General features: G+C 37.1%; 1 protein-coding gene across 1 annotated transcript in view; it reads right to left on the minus strand.

The window, feature by feature from the left end:
• The window catches only part of ppp1r42 (protein phosphatase 1, regulatory subunit 42), a 79,982-nt gene that overhangs the window by 44,090 nt on the left and 19,746 nt on the right, over positions 1–16,146 (minus strand). The window contains exons 5-7 of the mRNA XM_052022612.1: positions 15,983–16,121; positions 12,309–12,425; positions 4,492–4,609 (exon numbers count right to left, since the gene is read on the minus strand). Of these exons, the coding sequence (XP_051878572.1) occupies positions 4,492–4,609; positions 12,309–12,425; positions 15,983–16,121 (374 nt within the window). The remainder of the gene's footprint in view (positions 1–4,491; positions 4,610–12,308; positions 12,426–15,982; positions 16,122–16,146) is intronic.

Raw genomic sequence — 16,146 nt, forward strand, 5'->3', positions numbered from 1 at the left:
GGTGAAAAATATACCATAGTTCTCGTAGATAAGGCTTCTTATTCTGATATGAGAGAAACAAAGGACTGCAATGCTGGAATCTAGATGCGGGTAAGACAGGGGAGGAGGGGAGAGCAGATCCACTGGGGGATGGGTCAAAGGTAAGGAGAGAAAAAAAAGGGGTAGAACCTGCATCTACCTATCACCACCCTGTGCCCACCCCACCTCCCCTCTTTTGTCCACCTATCACTGCTCTGCTTTTCCCTCCTATATGTTGGGCTTCCCCTTTTCCTATCTTCAGTCCTGATGAGGGGTCCTGACCCGAAACGTTGACTGCCTTCTTTTCTCCACGGATGCTGCCTGGCCTGCTGAGTTCCTCCAGCATCATAGTGTTATTCTGATATGATCCTGGTGATTCTGCTTTGGCTTTAATGACCTTTCTTCGATGTAGTGCATAAGACTGCATATAACAGATAAATTCTGGTTTAATCACTGTCTTGTACAAATTTGACATCACCATGTTTGTTCTAATGTTTTATTTCCTCACTTATAAAATCCAAAATCTATCTACTGGCAGTTTCAAGACTTATACATTTGCACTCCAAGGCATCTATTTCTCCAAACTCTAATCTTTCCATAAAATTTGTACTTCTGTTTCATGTTTCCCCCCCCCCCCCCCCCCCCCAAATGCATTATCTTAGCCTCTATCAAAGAGCAGTGGAAGCAGAGTCTTTGAATATTTTTTGGCAAAGACAGTTCCAAAGACTCATATCCTTCTGAAGGAAAATAAAGCCTCATCTTTGTCTTAAATAGGCGACCACTTATTTTTAAACAGTGTCTCCTAGTTCTAGATTCTTTCTCAAGAGGAATCACTCTCTCCACATCCACTCTATCAAGACCCTTTTGTTTCCTGTTAACAAACTTCCAATTAATTTAACTGCACTTTTTCTGAAGCAACTTACGAGTTTTATCTGATACTCTTAATGCACATCATTCACTGCATTTCTTTAACTATACAATAAATTGCATTAAAAAAGAACATTTGTCCATATAAATTATCTTAAAATTATGCCTGGTGTTGTTGATCATCATCTGCATTTCTAACTGTGGCAATGATTTAATCTCAAGATTGAAAATCAAAAAAAGGAATGGTCATGTTCATGCTATTAAAACTAATATACTGTATTCCATATAATTACAACAATTCCTGGTAGATGCATTTAAATATGGCATATGTTTAAACCCAAAATATTCCTTTAATTTATTTTTATTCTGCATTTCAATATGCATGATGATAAGAAACTCCATTGAAAAGACTATTACCTAGAAGTTGGTTTTCTTTGTAATTGGAGTGTTAATCTAATGCTGTATCTTTCTCTATGTTGATTCATCCTGTTCCTGCGGGATTGTGATTTTAGATTGCAATTCCCCCTGAAGAGCACAGATGAATTCTGGCTGACCAACATTTCCATAAAAGAGAAGTGCAGCTTGTGACAAGAATGTAGCTCCACAGTAACATGTCAGATTCTAAGCCTCAAAGAGCCCTCTCCACTAAGTCAAACCACTTATGCAAATTGTGTTTTAACTGCAAAAGTAGAGAGAGGCTAGGGAGCATTATCTTGTTTTTAAGATCTTAGTCCTTTTTTTCCAAGATGGACCTGGGTCACAGGAGGCTATGCAAGGTACAGTCATTAAAAGCATATTGTGACACAACCTGCACTATAGAATAGTGCCATCACAAGTACCCAGACTTGTCAAGGTGAGAGCTCTTCCAAGTGCACTTCCCATGTGCAGCCTTCTGTTGCAATATTTTCATATTTCAGACAGCAACTCACACACTCTCACAGTTGAAGACCGACAGCCAGATAGACAAAAATCAAGTAAACTACTATGTCATTGTAGCATTTTGAAACATTATTTCTCCTTTGCTTCTAAACTAAAGATTAAATGAACCAGTGCCAGGCTCGGCAAACAGATGCGGGAGTGCCCCAAGTTCCGCCAAAATATGCTGGAAAGGACCTCCTAATGGACACTGGGGCAACTCTAGCCTGATGCAACAGGCACAACTGAGGAAACCCTGAACATTCATCATATCCAAGTTTAACTTTATAGAGCCATAGAGCATAGAAACCAGCCTTCGGCCCACCACATCTGAATATCTATTTACACTAGTCCCATTTTCCAGCAATTGCTGATTTAGATACTCATCAAATTTTGTGAGAGTTTCTGCCTCCACCATCACCTTAGGCAGTGCGTTCATATTTTAACCAGCCTCTGGGTAAAAATATTTTCCTCAGTTCCCCTCCAAACCTCTTACCCCTTACCTTCAAACTATGCTCTCTGGTTTTGGACACCTCTGCTACGCAGAAATGTTTCTCACTATCTACTGTATCTAATCCTCCAACAATGTTACAAATGTTAGAGACATAACATTCATCAGAAAAACATAAATTATACAAAATTATACAAGAAAGAACACAATTAGAACAAAAAGCAAAGTCCATTGAAGTGTAAAGTCTGTTAAAACCCCTGAATTGTTTCAGTGGCCAGTTGTGTTTCTGGTCACTGACAATGAAAGGATTTTGATAGTAAAGGATTATATGTAGCAAACATAATTGAAGGTCAAGGGAAGATGATCAGAGATGGTTATTGCTATTTATATATTCTTCTTTTTAGGCAGTCCCTTGGGATCGAGGGTGACTTACTCCAGTCTGGCTTTGTGGGTTCTGAAGTGTCTAATTAGGCCAATGTGGAAACTGCACACTCTTCATGTGTGGTAGCTGATGTGGGAGATGGTGGGTAGCTTGTGAAGTAGTTTGCACCTTTCATCACTTATACAGGGTTTCTGTATGTTTCTGATGCATGGCCTTGAGGTTCTCAATACTGTCCTGAATGCTCCTTCATGATGAGAGGTTAAGGACCAAAGATTTGGTTGTGAAAATGGGTAATTAGGGCCTCAACACTGGCGATGTTGGTTTGGGAGAGGACACTGATACTTGAACTTCCAGCAATGATGAAATTCACCACTACCTTCAATATGCCAGCACAGCCTTTGATCAATTGACAAAAGAGTTTTTGAAGATCAAGACCTCAAACCTGACCCAAAACTTATGGTTTACTGGGCAGTAGTGATCTATGCTCACTAATGCTACTGACACCTGAATTAATTGCAGCAGGCATCTTTAGAACTGGATAAATACCACCAATGTTGTCTTTGTCATTTATATAGTGGAAATGAAACTGACCTCTAAACTGATCAAGTCCCGATGATGCATAGATTGCTCTAGATTGATTCATTGATTCATTTTTGTATTGAATATATTCTATTGACTGGTCATTTAATGTTGATTATTTTAGTAAATACTTAGTATTCTACTTAAATTCTTCACTTTTAATTTATGTATTCCCTACTTCTTCAATTCTGATTTGCTGCTATTTACTTTGAGATATTGAGTAAAGCATGAGCGTAACAGAAAAATGTGGCTGTGACAGGAATGAAATTGAAAGTAATTCTTAGGACTTACTTTTTCAAACCTTCGCTAGTCTCTTAAGTCTCCTTAACTTATAGCTTTCAGTGATAATTTTCTTTTACTCTAGGCATCAACATTGCGGCTCTTTTCTGCATTGCCTCCAATATTTGGAGTCCCCTTACTACTCAGTGATCAAAAATGCAAATAACAATCAAGGTGTGGGTTGACTAAAGTGCAATGTTGATTGATCGTAATTTGCCTTAGTCCTAACCCCATTTTACTATTGTCAACATTCCATAACTCTGTTCTTCAGATATTTAGATTCCCTCTTCCTTACTCAACAGCTGTGCTTTCAAGCACCTGCAAGCAACATTCTAGAATTCCCTTGTAAACTACTCTATTTTCCAAATTCTTCTCTTAATTTAGGAATCCCTTTAAACTCATTTTCATGACCAAACTTCTGATCTCTCTGCCTTTGTGTCAGCATTGATTTTTGTTTTGCCTCACGAAAGTAATTTGGGACATTTACCCTTGCTAAAGGCACCATGTAAATGAAAGTTGTTGCTGATTGAGAGAACAATGACATAAAAGTCAACTATAATCTAAAAATAAAATTGAATATGTATTTTTAATTCATCTGAAGTGCATCATAAAAATGTCAACAGTGTGAGTTTTCCAGTTCAAAAGATTCTAGAGTTACACACACCTGGGAACAATGATAGATAATGTTGCATATGTCACATAATGTATTTTCTAGAATGCCACTTACTGAAAACATTAAATGTAAATATTGCTTTGAATTTAATTACCAATAATGTGTTTTTTAATTTCTGGTGATTTTAAGGTATGCAAATGTTGGAATTCAGGATTTGTCAAACTCTTTGTAGCATAAAAATATGACATATTATAAAGGGAAGCTGAAGCTGTACCCCACTTATAGCTTCTGCTACTAGGAATTTAATATTAGAGTCGAATTCTAAAATTGAAAGCTATTTTGATATAGCTCATCAGAATATTGAAATTAACATTAACAATTTCTTACCCAGGCTTGTAGACATCACCATTACTTTGTCTCTGTATTTCGCTTTCTGGCACACAGGATTTCCACTCAGATTCAGATACCAGAGTTTTTGCCATTGGCTTAATACATATTCCAGTTCCTGGGTTTGTGAATAAATAAATAAAGATGTTAAATCTTAAAATTTATTTAACTGCTTTTTGCTAATAATAAAGGTATTATCTTACAATGCAAGTCTTTCCTCAAAAATCCAATTCTGCACTGTACTAAATACAAGAACAAGCTTTCAGTGTTATTAAATAATTGTCCTAAAAATCACATGAATAATACCTAGATATTCTGATATTTCATTTTTTTTGTAGTTCTAAATAAAAAGTTAAAAGGGCACATACAATATTTAACAATGATTGTTCAACTTTGAACAAAATCTACCTAAAGACCTCAGTTGATTTCATTGACAGTTAACTCAGTTTCAACCAGTCATCTATATCAAAAGCAGTGTTTATTTAACTGACCATTAGTCCTAGTGGAAATATAATTACCCTTTGGACTTGGTTTTATTGTACATTGCCTCCCTGCCTCTAAATAAAGTGGTTCCACTTTCCAACCATTCGATAATCAGTCCTAAAGGGACCTTCTTTAGAATGGGGGTTTCTTTTGCTTTGATAAATGATCATGTCAAACTCGTCACTCAGAGGTCTGCCATGAAATACTCAAGAGCAAATTATATTCAAGGCACGAGCATCAACTGCCTCAACAGACACTCCAACAGACCTTCTTTTCAGCTAATGATGGCTAGTTATGAACCTGTATTTGACCACTGTGCTCCAATCTTTATCTTGCTGTCTTGCTCAACTCTACTAACTGCATCTGCAGGCACCAATTTGTCAACCAGCTGACAGTCTGTCATAATCTATTTAAGAAAATCTATATACTTTTTGCTTTTCCTGACTAAATTGTGAGCAGAATAAATTTATCTTTTCTGATAAAATCTATAACCAATCAATTATGTGCCAAGATTTTATAAATTTAATGCTCTGAAGAAAATACTGACAAGCAAAGCGCAAACCTCAATAATTACATTATAAATTGCAATGTCTCACACTATTGAAAAAACCAAAGCTATTATCAGGTTAAGCTTTTGCTTGTTTTATCAGATACATTTTCATAATATGTATTACAAGAAACACCTTTCAAATTAAAGGTAAATTCAGAAAAATATTTACTTAAACAATCAATCTACATTCAAGATCACTAAGTCCTTTACAATAAAAATGTTCCAATGTTAAGCGGGCAATTTAACAGGAAATTTCAATTTTTCTTTTGCAATTTGCGAAAGGACAACTATATAAGGTTGTTAAAATATACATGGTTGGTTTTGGTATTAGATACTAAAGGCATGATAGCTTTTTCCACAGACTTCTCACCAATACAACTTGTTAATCACCCGATTTAAGGAATACAAAGTTTCTTCCATGAAAAATTACTCATCCTTTCCCCACATTCCTTATTCCCTCTTTCCTCTTCTCATATTCCTTCCCCACTCCTTCCTTCGAATCTTCTTTCTTCATCCACTATTCTCTCATTCCCTCACATCCACTCCCCTCTGTCATCATTCTTTCTGCCTCCTGTAGTTTATTTGTTGTCTTGAATCACTGAATGCAGCACCATGGAAAATCTGCAAGTAATATGTTGAAACTGACAAATGGCGCTGTTAGAACATTTTAAAATGGTTTAAATTTGTCAAATTATCCCACTTTGTTTTAGCAACAAACAATCTGCTGGAGGAACTCAGCGGGTGGAGGAGCATCTGGGGGGTGGGGTTGGGGGAGGAATTGTTGATGTTTCAGGTCAAAATGTCAACAATTCCCTTCCCCCACAGATGCTGCTCCACCTGCTGAGTTCCTCCAGCATATTGTTTATTGCTAGAGATTCCAGCATCTGCAGTCTCTTGTGTCTCCATATTTTAACTTTTTAATCTAGTGAACAAATATGGAGGAAAGGTTTTAACAAAGAAAGTTTATATGCTTAAGAGAGAGAGAATGATAAACACTTAAAGAAAGTCCATACTGAAGTAAGGGGGCCATTACCAAGACACTGTGCCCTTGAAATTCTATTGGTTGGTGTGTCACTACAATAGAATGCTATTGGAAAATCAACTGCCAAACACAAAGGAATGTTTACTGCCATTTTAAAGAAGTTTTCAAAAGTGCTTCTGGAGTTTCCTAGCACATGATGTGGTAAGGGAACTTCAGTGGTTCAGGTCACTCTTGCACTGATTACATTAAAACTTTAGTTGAGTTGGACTAGCAGATTTTTTTTTAAAGACTATTGGATGTTACTCTTGGTAATATTCAAACATTTTTATTTCACTTTTTAAAAATGTTATTAAAAATTATAAGTTTTCCAGTGCACTTGGTGAATTTAAAGGGAGTGGGAAATATACAAGCATTCTGAACCCTGGCTCCAGCCACAAATCTATCCACATTCCTGACTCCGGGAGGCCCTTACCTCAACCTGGCTCTAGCGACAATCCAGACCCTGGCCCCAGCCGCACAGCCCACTTGTGTAGCTCCCAGTTTATATTCTGGAAGAATGTGTGAGCCAGATGTTGGACCATCAGGATTTATGAACAATCAGATGCCAGTTTATTTAAGTTTTGTAGTAGAAGACTTGCTTTAGCAATTTGTAAAGGGAACTTGCATGAATAAGTTCCAGCCTGTGAAGCCTGGCTCTACAAAGTGGCTGCTGATAGGTGCCCCTTAAATTAAAAACTTACTGCTCACTACAGATGTCCGTGGGATCTTCATCACCATTCTACAGCCTGACTATGATCCTGGCCACATCACAATTCCACTGCTACAACCTCAGGATGTTCCAAATCATTTTATTGGCAATAAATTACTTTTAAAATGCAGTTATTTGTGTGATAGAGGAAAGACAGTAACCAATTTGCACACAGCAAAACCTAACAACAAGCAATGTTGAGTTGATTTAGCAATAAATATTTGTCAGGACAATGTAGATTAAATGCCTGATCTTCCTTGAAGTAATGTTATGGGATCTTTGATATCTACCTAAGAGAACTGAGTGTGCTTTAGTTTAACATTTCATTGAAAAAGGTTAGAATTTTGAAAGGCTGTGAGGCTGTGCATTAAACAGTGCTTGCAGAACAAAAATAAAGGCTAAAAGACTAGAAATGAAAGAAAATATTAAACGTGTGGCTTCAAACAAAATGAACACACAAATACTGCTATGCATAGGTTGTTCAAAGTAACCAAACAAGATTAGAATTATTTCCCTCTTAACGATAGAGTACCTTCAGGATAGTCTTAAATCCAATCTGAAAAGACTACAAGTCTGATCTGCTTGAACAGGACTTTGTAAAGGTGACAAGGTTATACAGCTTCCTTGCCATATAATACAAGACTGTAGACTCACTTTATAAAACTAATGCTAATATTAGTCAATATATATTAAAGCTTGTTACTTAAATAAACTCCAACCTGAAAATGAGCAAAGTTTATTGCTATGGATTAATAATCCCTTGTAGTGACCATAACCAGAGGAATTCCACTAATAGCATTTAACAGATTATAACAGGTGATGCTGTAAGCACACAGTGATGCAATTTGACTAATTGTTTACAATAAAGAGAACAGTACAAATCATGTATACAGGTATAAGAACTCTTCTATCACCCCACTGTACAAATTCTCAGCTTATCTCCCCCTACCAAAAACCTGGTTTTAGCTCCACTGGTCACCTTCCCTCTGCTTCCTGTAATAACTTACTCTAGGTGTAGGTGTTACTGAGCAAAGCAACAACTCCTTTTTGGAAAGGACAATAATTACATCAATTCCAAGTGGAACAGATAGTTCTTGCCTCCTCAAAATAAAGTGTAAAATTGGGACATAGATGACAGAAATCTGCTCCCACCATCACTCAAAAATCTCCACGCACCAAAGCAGTATAACATTTTTAGCGTGAGGACTGAACCTCCACTTGGACACAAAACAGGACACCGTCTGCTCCTGCCTCTCCTGACAGACTAGCTCCATGAATGAAATGTCATGACTTCACCCACTCCATCAAATGAAATGATATCTAAGTCATTCCACTAAGTTTGTCAACATTCTGTCCAACATTAGTAGCTTCCCAGCCTTTGCTTCCTGTTATCCTAAGTCTCCTTCTCCTCTCTTTGTCAACGTGTCCCTTCTTTGTCTCCTCTCCTCCCTCTCCATCCCTTAATTTTCCATCAAATTCACTTTCCCCATTCACCTGCCCTGCCTCTAATCTTGCTTGATCTGAAAGCTGTAAGCAATGCCAGTTGATTAAACTGTAACTAGAATACTGAATTGCTTGTATCCTAGTTACCCAATGCCAAGCTTAAATTCTGAACCCATCACAATGTACATTGCAACCTCTAGTTTGTTTCACTTCCATCTCCCTGATTTGATTGTTCCCACCAAGTGAGTCTTATACACAAAGTCTTTAAAACATACTTATTACCCAACAAATAAAATGTTCATATCATCAGTAAGTTATTTTTAGAAAGTAGTTAATACACATACAAAGAACTTGAACGATAGTTAAATGAAGTCACAACAGACTATTGCTTTTCCTTTTATACCTTTTACTCCATCAGCTTCTGTGCACTGTAAACATTGGAATAGCCTGTCAACACTGAGCAGACTACCAGCTTTTAATTTCCCCACAAGCTGATTGAATGAAGAAAAAAGTTACTTTTAGGAGATCTACAGATAACCAGTGAATAACAGTTAATATTCTAGAGATTAAGCTAAATAAAACTATACATAAAATAGTACTAATGTGTGATGACAAACCCTAATAAAAAGGAAGGGAGGACATATGAACAGTTACTCTAAATGAGATCTGCTAATGTAGCAGACAGGCGATGAAGACTGTGAACTTTCTACATTGATATAATTGTTTATTTAATGGAAATGCTCACTGACTCATCCAGTGAGCAACATGGAATATATTTTACTGCTATAAATCCAAAGACTTTAGACTCTTCAAAGTCTTGTTGTACTTTTCCAACTATGAAATTGGATTGCTTTCCAATAAAGATATAAATAAAGCTTCAATATGGTACTGGGATGCTGATTTATGGTAAATCAGCATCCCAGTAGCATTCTGGAATACATCAACCATACACTACACATATTCTCTGGGCAAAGCAGTGAAAGAAATTAAACACTCTGTTCTGAGGCTCAGGGCTGGCAAAAACAGTAAGTGCCAATATCTTCAAATTTATTATCACAAAATATTGTGAGTTTCTAAAACTTTAAATTTCACTTAAATGCCATTGGACATTTCTCTACATTACATTAATGGACGTTGTTCATTTTGCCATGGAATGATGTTAGCAATATTTTTAGAATGTTCATGATGAAGAAGATGGAGTCATTTTGTCATCAAATTAACTTCTATATATTTGGTGTTAACTTGGTTACAGCAGAAATAAAACTGCAGTGAAACTATAAGAATGACATTACAATGCAATTAGTTCACTGATGTCATTCAGGTAAATGAACCATATCTGAACTATAAGTGATTTTAGTCAAAATGGATGACTTGATGTTCTCTGAATGATCTCTTACCACTCTGTTGCAAAAGTACCAGTAAGGTAACCAGGAATTAACAATAAATAGGTACTATCAGCAGATATCCCAGGGACAAGTAATCTACTCTCAATTATTAACAAACTGATGGAAGGTGTTGTTGATAGTGCTATCAAGGAGCACTTATACACCAAGACTTGCTCACTGATGTTCAGTTTGAGTTTTGTCAAAGCCACTCAACTCCAGACCTCATTAGAGCTTTACCCTAAACATGGACTAAGGAGGTGAATTACATAGGTGACATTCAGGTGACTCCACTAGGCATGACCAAGTATGACAACAAGAAGCCCAGGTACAACTGAAGTTAATGGGAATCAAGGGGAAAGTTGTCCACTGGTTGGAGTTATATCTCACTCAGAGTTTGTTGGAGGTCAATCACCTCAGCTCCAGGACACTGCAGGACATTCTTGGCAAAGCCATCTTCAGCTGTTTCAACAATGACCTTCCTTTCATCAAAAGGTGAGAAATGAGGATATCTGCTGACTGTGCAATATTCAATTCCATTCGTAACTCCTCATAAAATAAAACAAACCATGATTGCATGCAGGTATGATATGGTAAGTGGCAAGTGACATTTATGCCACAGGTGCTGGGTAATGACCATCTTCAAAAACAGAGATACTAAATAATAGCATGGTAATCACCAAGTACCATAATATCAACACCCTGGGGATCACCATTGTCCAGAAATTCAACAATACAAGTAACATGAATACTGAAACCAAGAAAAGATCAGAAGCTGGCTATACTATACCCTGACTCCCTAAAGTCCTGCCATCTACTGCAAGGCATAAGTCAGAATCGTGATGGAAAATTCTCCACTTCTTTAGATGAGTGCAGTACCAGCAACACCCAGGACAAAGCTGCCCACTGTTTGGCACTGTTTCAATCAACCTAGACATTCACTTACACCGCCAATGGTACACTGCAACTATAATATAAACCATCTACAAAATGCAATGCAGTTATTCACCAAGGCTACTTCAACAGCATCTCCTAAATCCATGATTTCTAGCAGAGGAGGATATTGGAACAACATAAACTGCGGGTTCTGCTCCAAATCACACACCATCCTCATTTGGAAATATTTTGCCATTCCTTCATTGCCACCTGGTCTAAATCCTGGAATTCCCTACCTAAATACTGTGGAAAAACTTTCATCAGAGGACTGCAATGATTCAAGCCATGGGCCGAAGGTGAATGTATGTTTAAACAATGGAAGAGAAGTAATAGATCAGATGTCAGGTTTTTTTTTACAAAGAGTAATGAGTTTCTGGAATATGAAGCAGGTTTGTCTGCTGGGTGCAACTTTCTATATATCATAAAGAGGGAGCTGGGCTGGTTCCTGACTTGGGCATAGATTAGATAAAGAAGGTTTTACGAACTTAAGGAATGTTTCTGACATTCTGAGCAAGCTGGAGAAGAATTTGTCAGAATAGATTTTCTCATTTTTTGGCTCTGCTGAATGGGGGTGAAATTAAGAAGTTACTGGTCCTAATGTTCTAGTCATAACAAGTGTAGAACAGTCTTATAGATCCAGAGAGTTACACAGCACAGACACAGGCTCTTCAGCCCATCCCATCCATGCAAACTATCAAATACCCATCTTTACTAATCCCATTTACCAGCACTTGGTCCATAGACTTCCATGCTTTGGCGATTCAAGTGCTTGGCGACTCAACCCAAATTGACAGCCCATCTGTTATACTCCTGCCTGTTGTTTTATTATTTATAAGAGATTATTTTAAAAAAGGTTCAAACAACTACTTTCATTCATAAATTGGAAAAATAGACTAACATTTGTACAGCTGTTTTCGTGAGCTTCAAATGTTAAAAGGTGCTTCACAGTGGAAGAACTACTTCTAAAATTTAGCCACTACTAAAATGTGGAAAACACTGCAGCCAAGTTTATGCACAGCAAAATCACACAAACACTCAAATAATGACCAGATAATCTATTTTGGTGATATTTGTTGCGAGAAGAATTTTGGCAAAGATAATAGACAAAGCTCTTTTCTTTGACTACATCACAATAGCATTTATGTTCACCTGTCCACGGATGGAGCCTCAATTTAGAATGTCTGAAAGGCATTGTCTAAGCAATAGTTTGATGCATACCCACCTTTAACGGTTGTAAATATATGAAGACATTTTAAAGGTCTTCTGGTTTTTCAAATAAGGTTACCTTTTTACCTTTATATCATGAATCTGATTCTCTTCTGCCATGAACTGATTCAGGTTCTCAAGACAAGCCAATTCTTTAATCTCATCAATATTATTCTTCTTGATGTTTAAAACACACAGTGATTTCTGTGAAAATAGAAAATAATTCAAAGAATTATATAATGGTTACGGCACTGAAGGAGGCCATTTGGCTCATCATGCCCACACTGGGACTTTAGCAGATCTAATCTCTAGTTCTTCCCACTGGCCCCTCCTCCATAGTCTTACAATTTTTTCTTCACTATATATTTATCCAATTGCCTCTTGAAGGCACAATGGAACCTGCCTCCACTTCTGCATGTAGTACATTCCAGATTCCAACTACAAATTGTGTAAAAAAAAGTTCTTCCTCATGTTGTTCTTAATTTTCTTCCCCTTTACTTTGTACCTGTGACCTCTAGTCCTTGACACGTTCACCAAAGAGAACAATCTCCCAGTATCCACTCTGTCCAGACCCTTCATCAGTTTATATATTTCTATTAAATCCACCCCCCTCCTCCCATCAGCCTTCCCATCTCTGATGAAATTAGTCTAGGCTTCTCTAATCTATCTATGTGACTTTGGCCCCTCCCCCCAGAAATGGTCTTGTAAATCTTTTCTGGATCTTTGCTAACACCTTCATATCTTTCCTATAATGCGGCATCCAGAACTGAACACAATACCCCAGTTGGGGATGGGTCAGTGTTCTATAAAGGTTCCGTATAACTTCCCTGCTTTTATACTCCACGCCTCTATTAAAAAAGTGCAGAATTATATATGCCCTATTATTCTTAAACTGCCCTGCCACGTTCAATGATATGTGCACCCATACTACCCAGGTCCCTCTGTTCCTGTGCCCATTTTAGAACAGTATCCTTTAATCTATATTGCCCCTCCTCATTCTCCCTACCAAAATACATTATGTCACATTTCGCTGCCATACATCTTCCCATTCACCAGTCTGTTTATATCCTGTTGCAGTCTATTGTTATTCTCTTTTCAGTTCAGAATAACGTCAAGTTTTGTATCATCTTCAGATTTAGATATTGTGGATTGCACTCCCTGGTGTGGGTCATTAGTATAGATCAATAGAAGCAATGGCCCTAACACCAGTCTCTGGGGAATGCCACTATTCACCTACTCCACTTATGCCATCCCCACACCCTCTGTTGTCTTTTACTTAGCTAACTTGCTATACATGCTATTAGATATTCATTTTATGCCAAGTGCTTCAACTTTACTGATAAGTCTGTTATGTGACAACCTTTCAAAAGCCTCTGGAAGTCCATGACTGCATGACACTCATTAACTCTATTTGATACCTCATCAAATAATTATATCAAATTGGTAAACTCTATGGATTACTTTTTGTGTAAAAGTTATGCATTTAGTTTTATTTTCCTCCTATCTTCTACATTTGATGTCAGTTATTGAAAATTAAAATAGAATAGTAAAATGCAATCAATCTAACCATTAGGAGCAAGTTATCATTCAGCTTTAATCTGCAATAATAGTAATAATAATCACTGCAGTTCTTAACATAGTAAATACAGTGACCATCTCAAAGAAATTAATGCACATCCTAAGTGCGATTATAAGTAAACATACTATATAACACACAATACAAATCTCTGAATAAACTCCCCCCCCCAAAAAAGGAAATGATACCCATATACAAACTTTTATAAAATAAATGGTCACAATATTTAGTTCTAGCACTTGAAGTCTTCATCAGGGGAGTGCAATTTCATATATTTAATCCTGCATATTCTCATTGCCAAAAGCAGTTTTAATTAATACAATTTCAATCAATAAATCTATTGATGGTGTAAGTTGTAACTGATATTGATATAATTACAAGTGAAAATTTACAGAATTGTTAAAAATGCAAAATAATGAATCTTTCAATTAAGCAATAGTTTGTTCAAGTTATAAATTACATAATAGATCATGGTGTGATATGTGCAAGTGCCAAAGTGTAGGACATTAAACCTACCCTCAGGATCTCCACTACCACAAATGATTTTGTTTCATTATTATTTTACAGGACGTCCACAGTTCCACAGGAATTGTGTGGCCAGTTGAAAGACAACCATACTGATGGGCCTCAAGTCAAATAAAGGCCAGGCTAGGAAAGGATGATGGATACAATCCTATAGTACCCCAGTCACTGTTACTGACAATAGCTTTTTGTTCCCTTTGTAGGATTTGAAGTTGTGTCTCTGGATCAATAATCTGGGTCTCTGGATATTTGCCCAGTATTTTAACCACGATGTTACCCTCTATAATGACTCTAAAGTCTGAAATTCTTCTGCAGCAATAGGGGCATGTGATCTATTGTTACATGGAAAGCTTTATTTGTAACCTGCTGTTTAAAAATGCAGTAGCAGAAGCCCAAGGTGCATGCCACTACTGAAATGACACGTACACACTTTCCTTTGTGCTCTGCTCCATTGTAGAAAGAAAATAATAGGCAAGTCTAGGAGCAGGGCTAGGTCTGTGATTTGGGGAGGGGGTAGTGGTATTGAAGGAGATAGTTACAGGAATTGAAGGTAAGGTTGTAGACCAGTGCCTCTCAGGGTCTGTAAGGTTTATGGATCGGAGCCTAGTAGGGTCAAGAGATTGATGAAAGAGATTTAAGAGATCAGTGATTTAGGGTGGAGGTTGTCAGCTGAATGTTGGGAGGAGGAGGTTAACACCATCATAGGCAAGGTGGAACCAAGGTGCAGGTAATCAGGTTAAAGAGAACCACTTCTCTCTGCCAGGCTTGCCTGCCCTGTGTGCTCTCCTCTAAGTTGTGCTGTTGTAGATCTAGCAGGAACTTGTTCTTCAGAGAGTTCCTATGGGCAAGTGAGCTTCAGAACAGCATGACCTAATTTCTCCAGTAACAAGTAAGAAATCCTTTAGAGACAATTAATGGCTCTTTGTAGCACAACAGGAAAAAAAAAGTACTTAAACATTTACTTCACATTACTACCATTGGGGAGGAGGTACAGGAGCCTGAAGACCCACACTGAGGAACAGCTTTTTCCACTCCGCCATCATATTTCTGTATGGTCCATGAATCCATGAACACTACCTCATTATTCCTCTTTTGCACTATTTATTTATTTTTGTCATTTATTGTAATTTTTATGTCTTTATGTCTTGTGCTGTACTGCTGTCACAAAACAACAAACTTCACGACATATGTTAGTGACAATGAGCCTGATTCTGATTCTAAAGATTGATATTGTTTGCCCAGCTTTGTTTCCAGCATTTCCTGATTTTGTATTAGAAACAAAATTGCTTTATTTCAGTCACATTCCCTACACCTTTTACATGCAAAAATGTTACTTCTTTAAAAAAAATTAAGATTTTAGTATGGCAGTGCAATGTATCACAATGTGGTCAGATCCTGCATTCAATATTTGCATATCATAGCCACTATGGATTGAGGCTGATCGTCTGGCAGACCTTGTCCTCTTAATAAAAGTTCCATGAAAATGATTTGACCAGTTATCATTTTTACTACTAATCATGAATTCATAATCAAATGTGTAGGCAACACTCTTTAAACCTGTCTACCACATGAAATGCTGTTTATTAAGACACATAATTCCATAATATCAGAGCTTTGTGTCAAAACTAAGTCAAGAACTAATGTAAATGCAACAACTATTTACCTTTAGAGATTGGAGAGTCCTGGGATCAAACAATAGCTTCTCCCCAAGAGGAAGACGTTGATTTTCCAAGTGTAACTCCCGAAGTTTTGTTAATCCTTCTAGTTCTTCCACTACAGAAATACAATTGCCACCAAGATACCTACATGTAAACGTAAACATATATC

The sequence above is a fragment of the Pristis pectinata genome, chromosome 9, assembly GCF_009764475.1.
Source record: "Pristis pectinata isolate sPriPec2 chromosome 9, sPriPec2.1.pri, whole genome shotgun sequence".
NCBI classification, from domain to species: Eukaryota; Metazoa; Chordata; class Chondrichthyes; order Rhinopristiformes; family Pristidae; genus Pristis; species Pristis pectinata.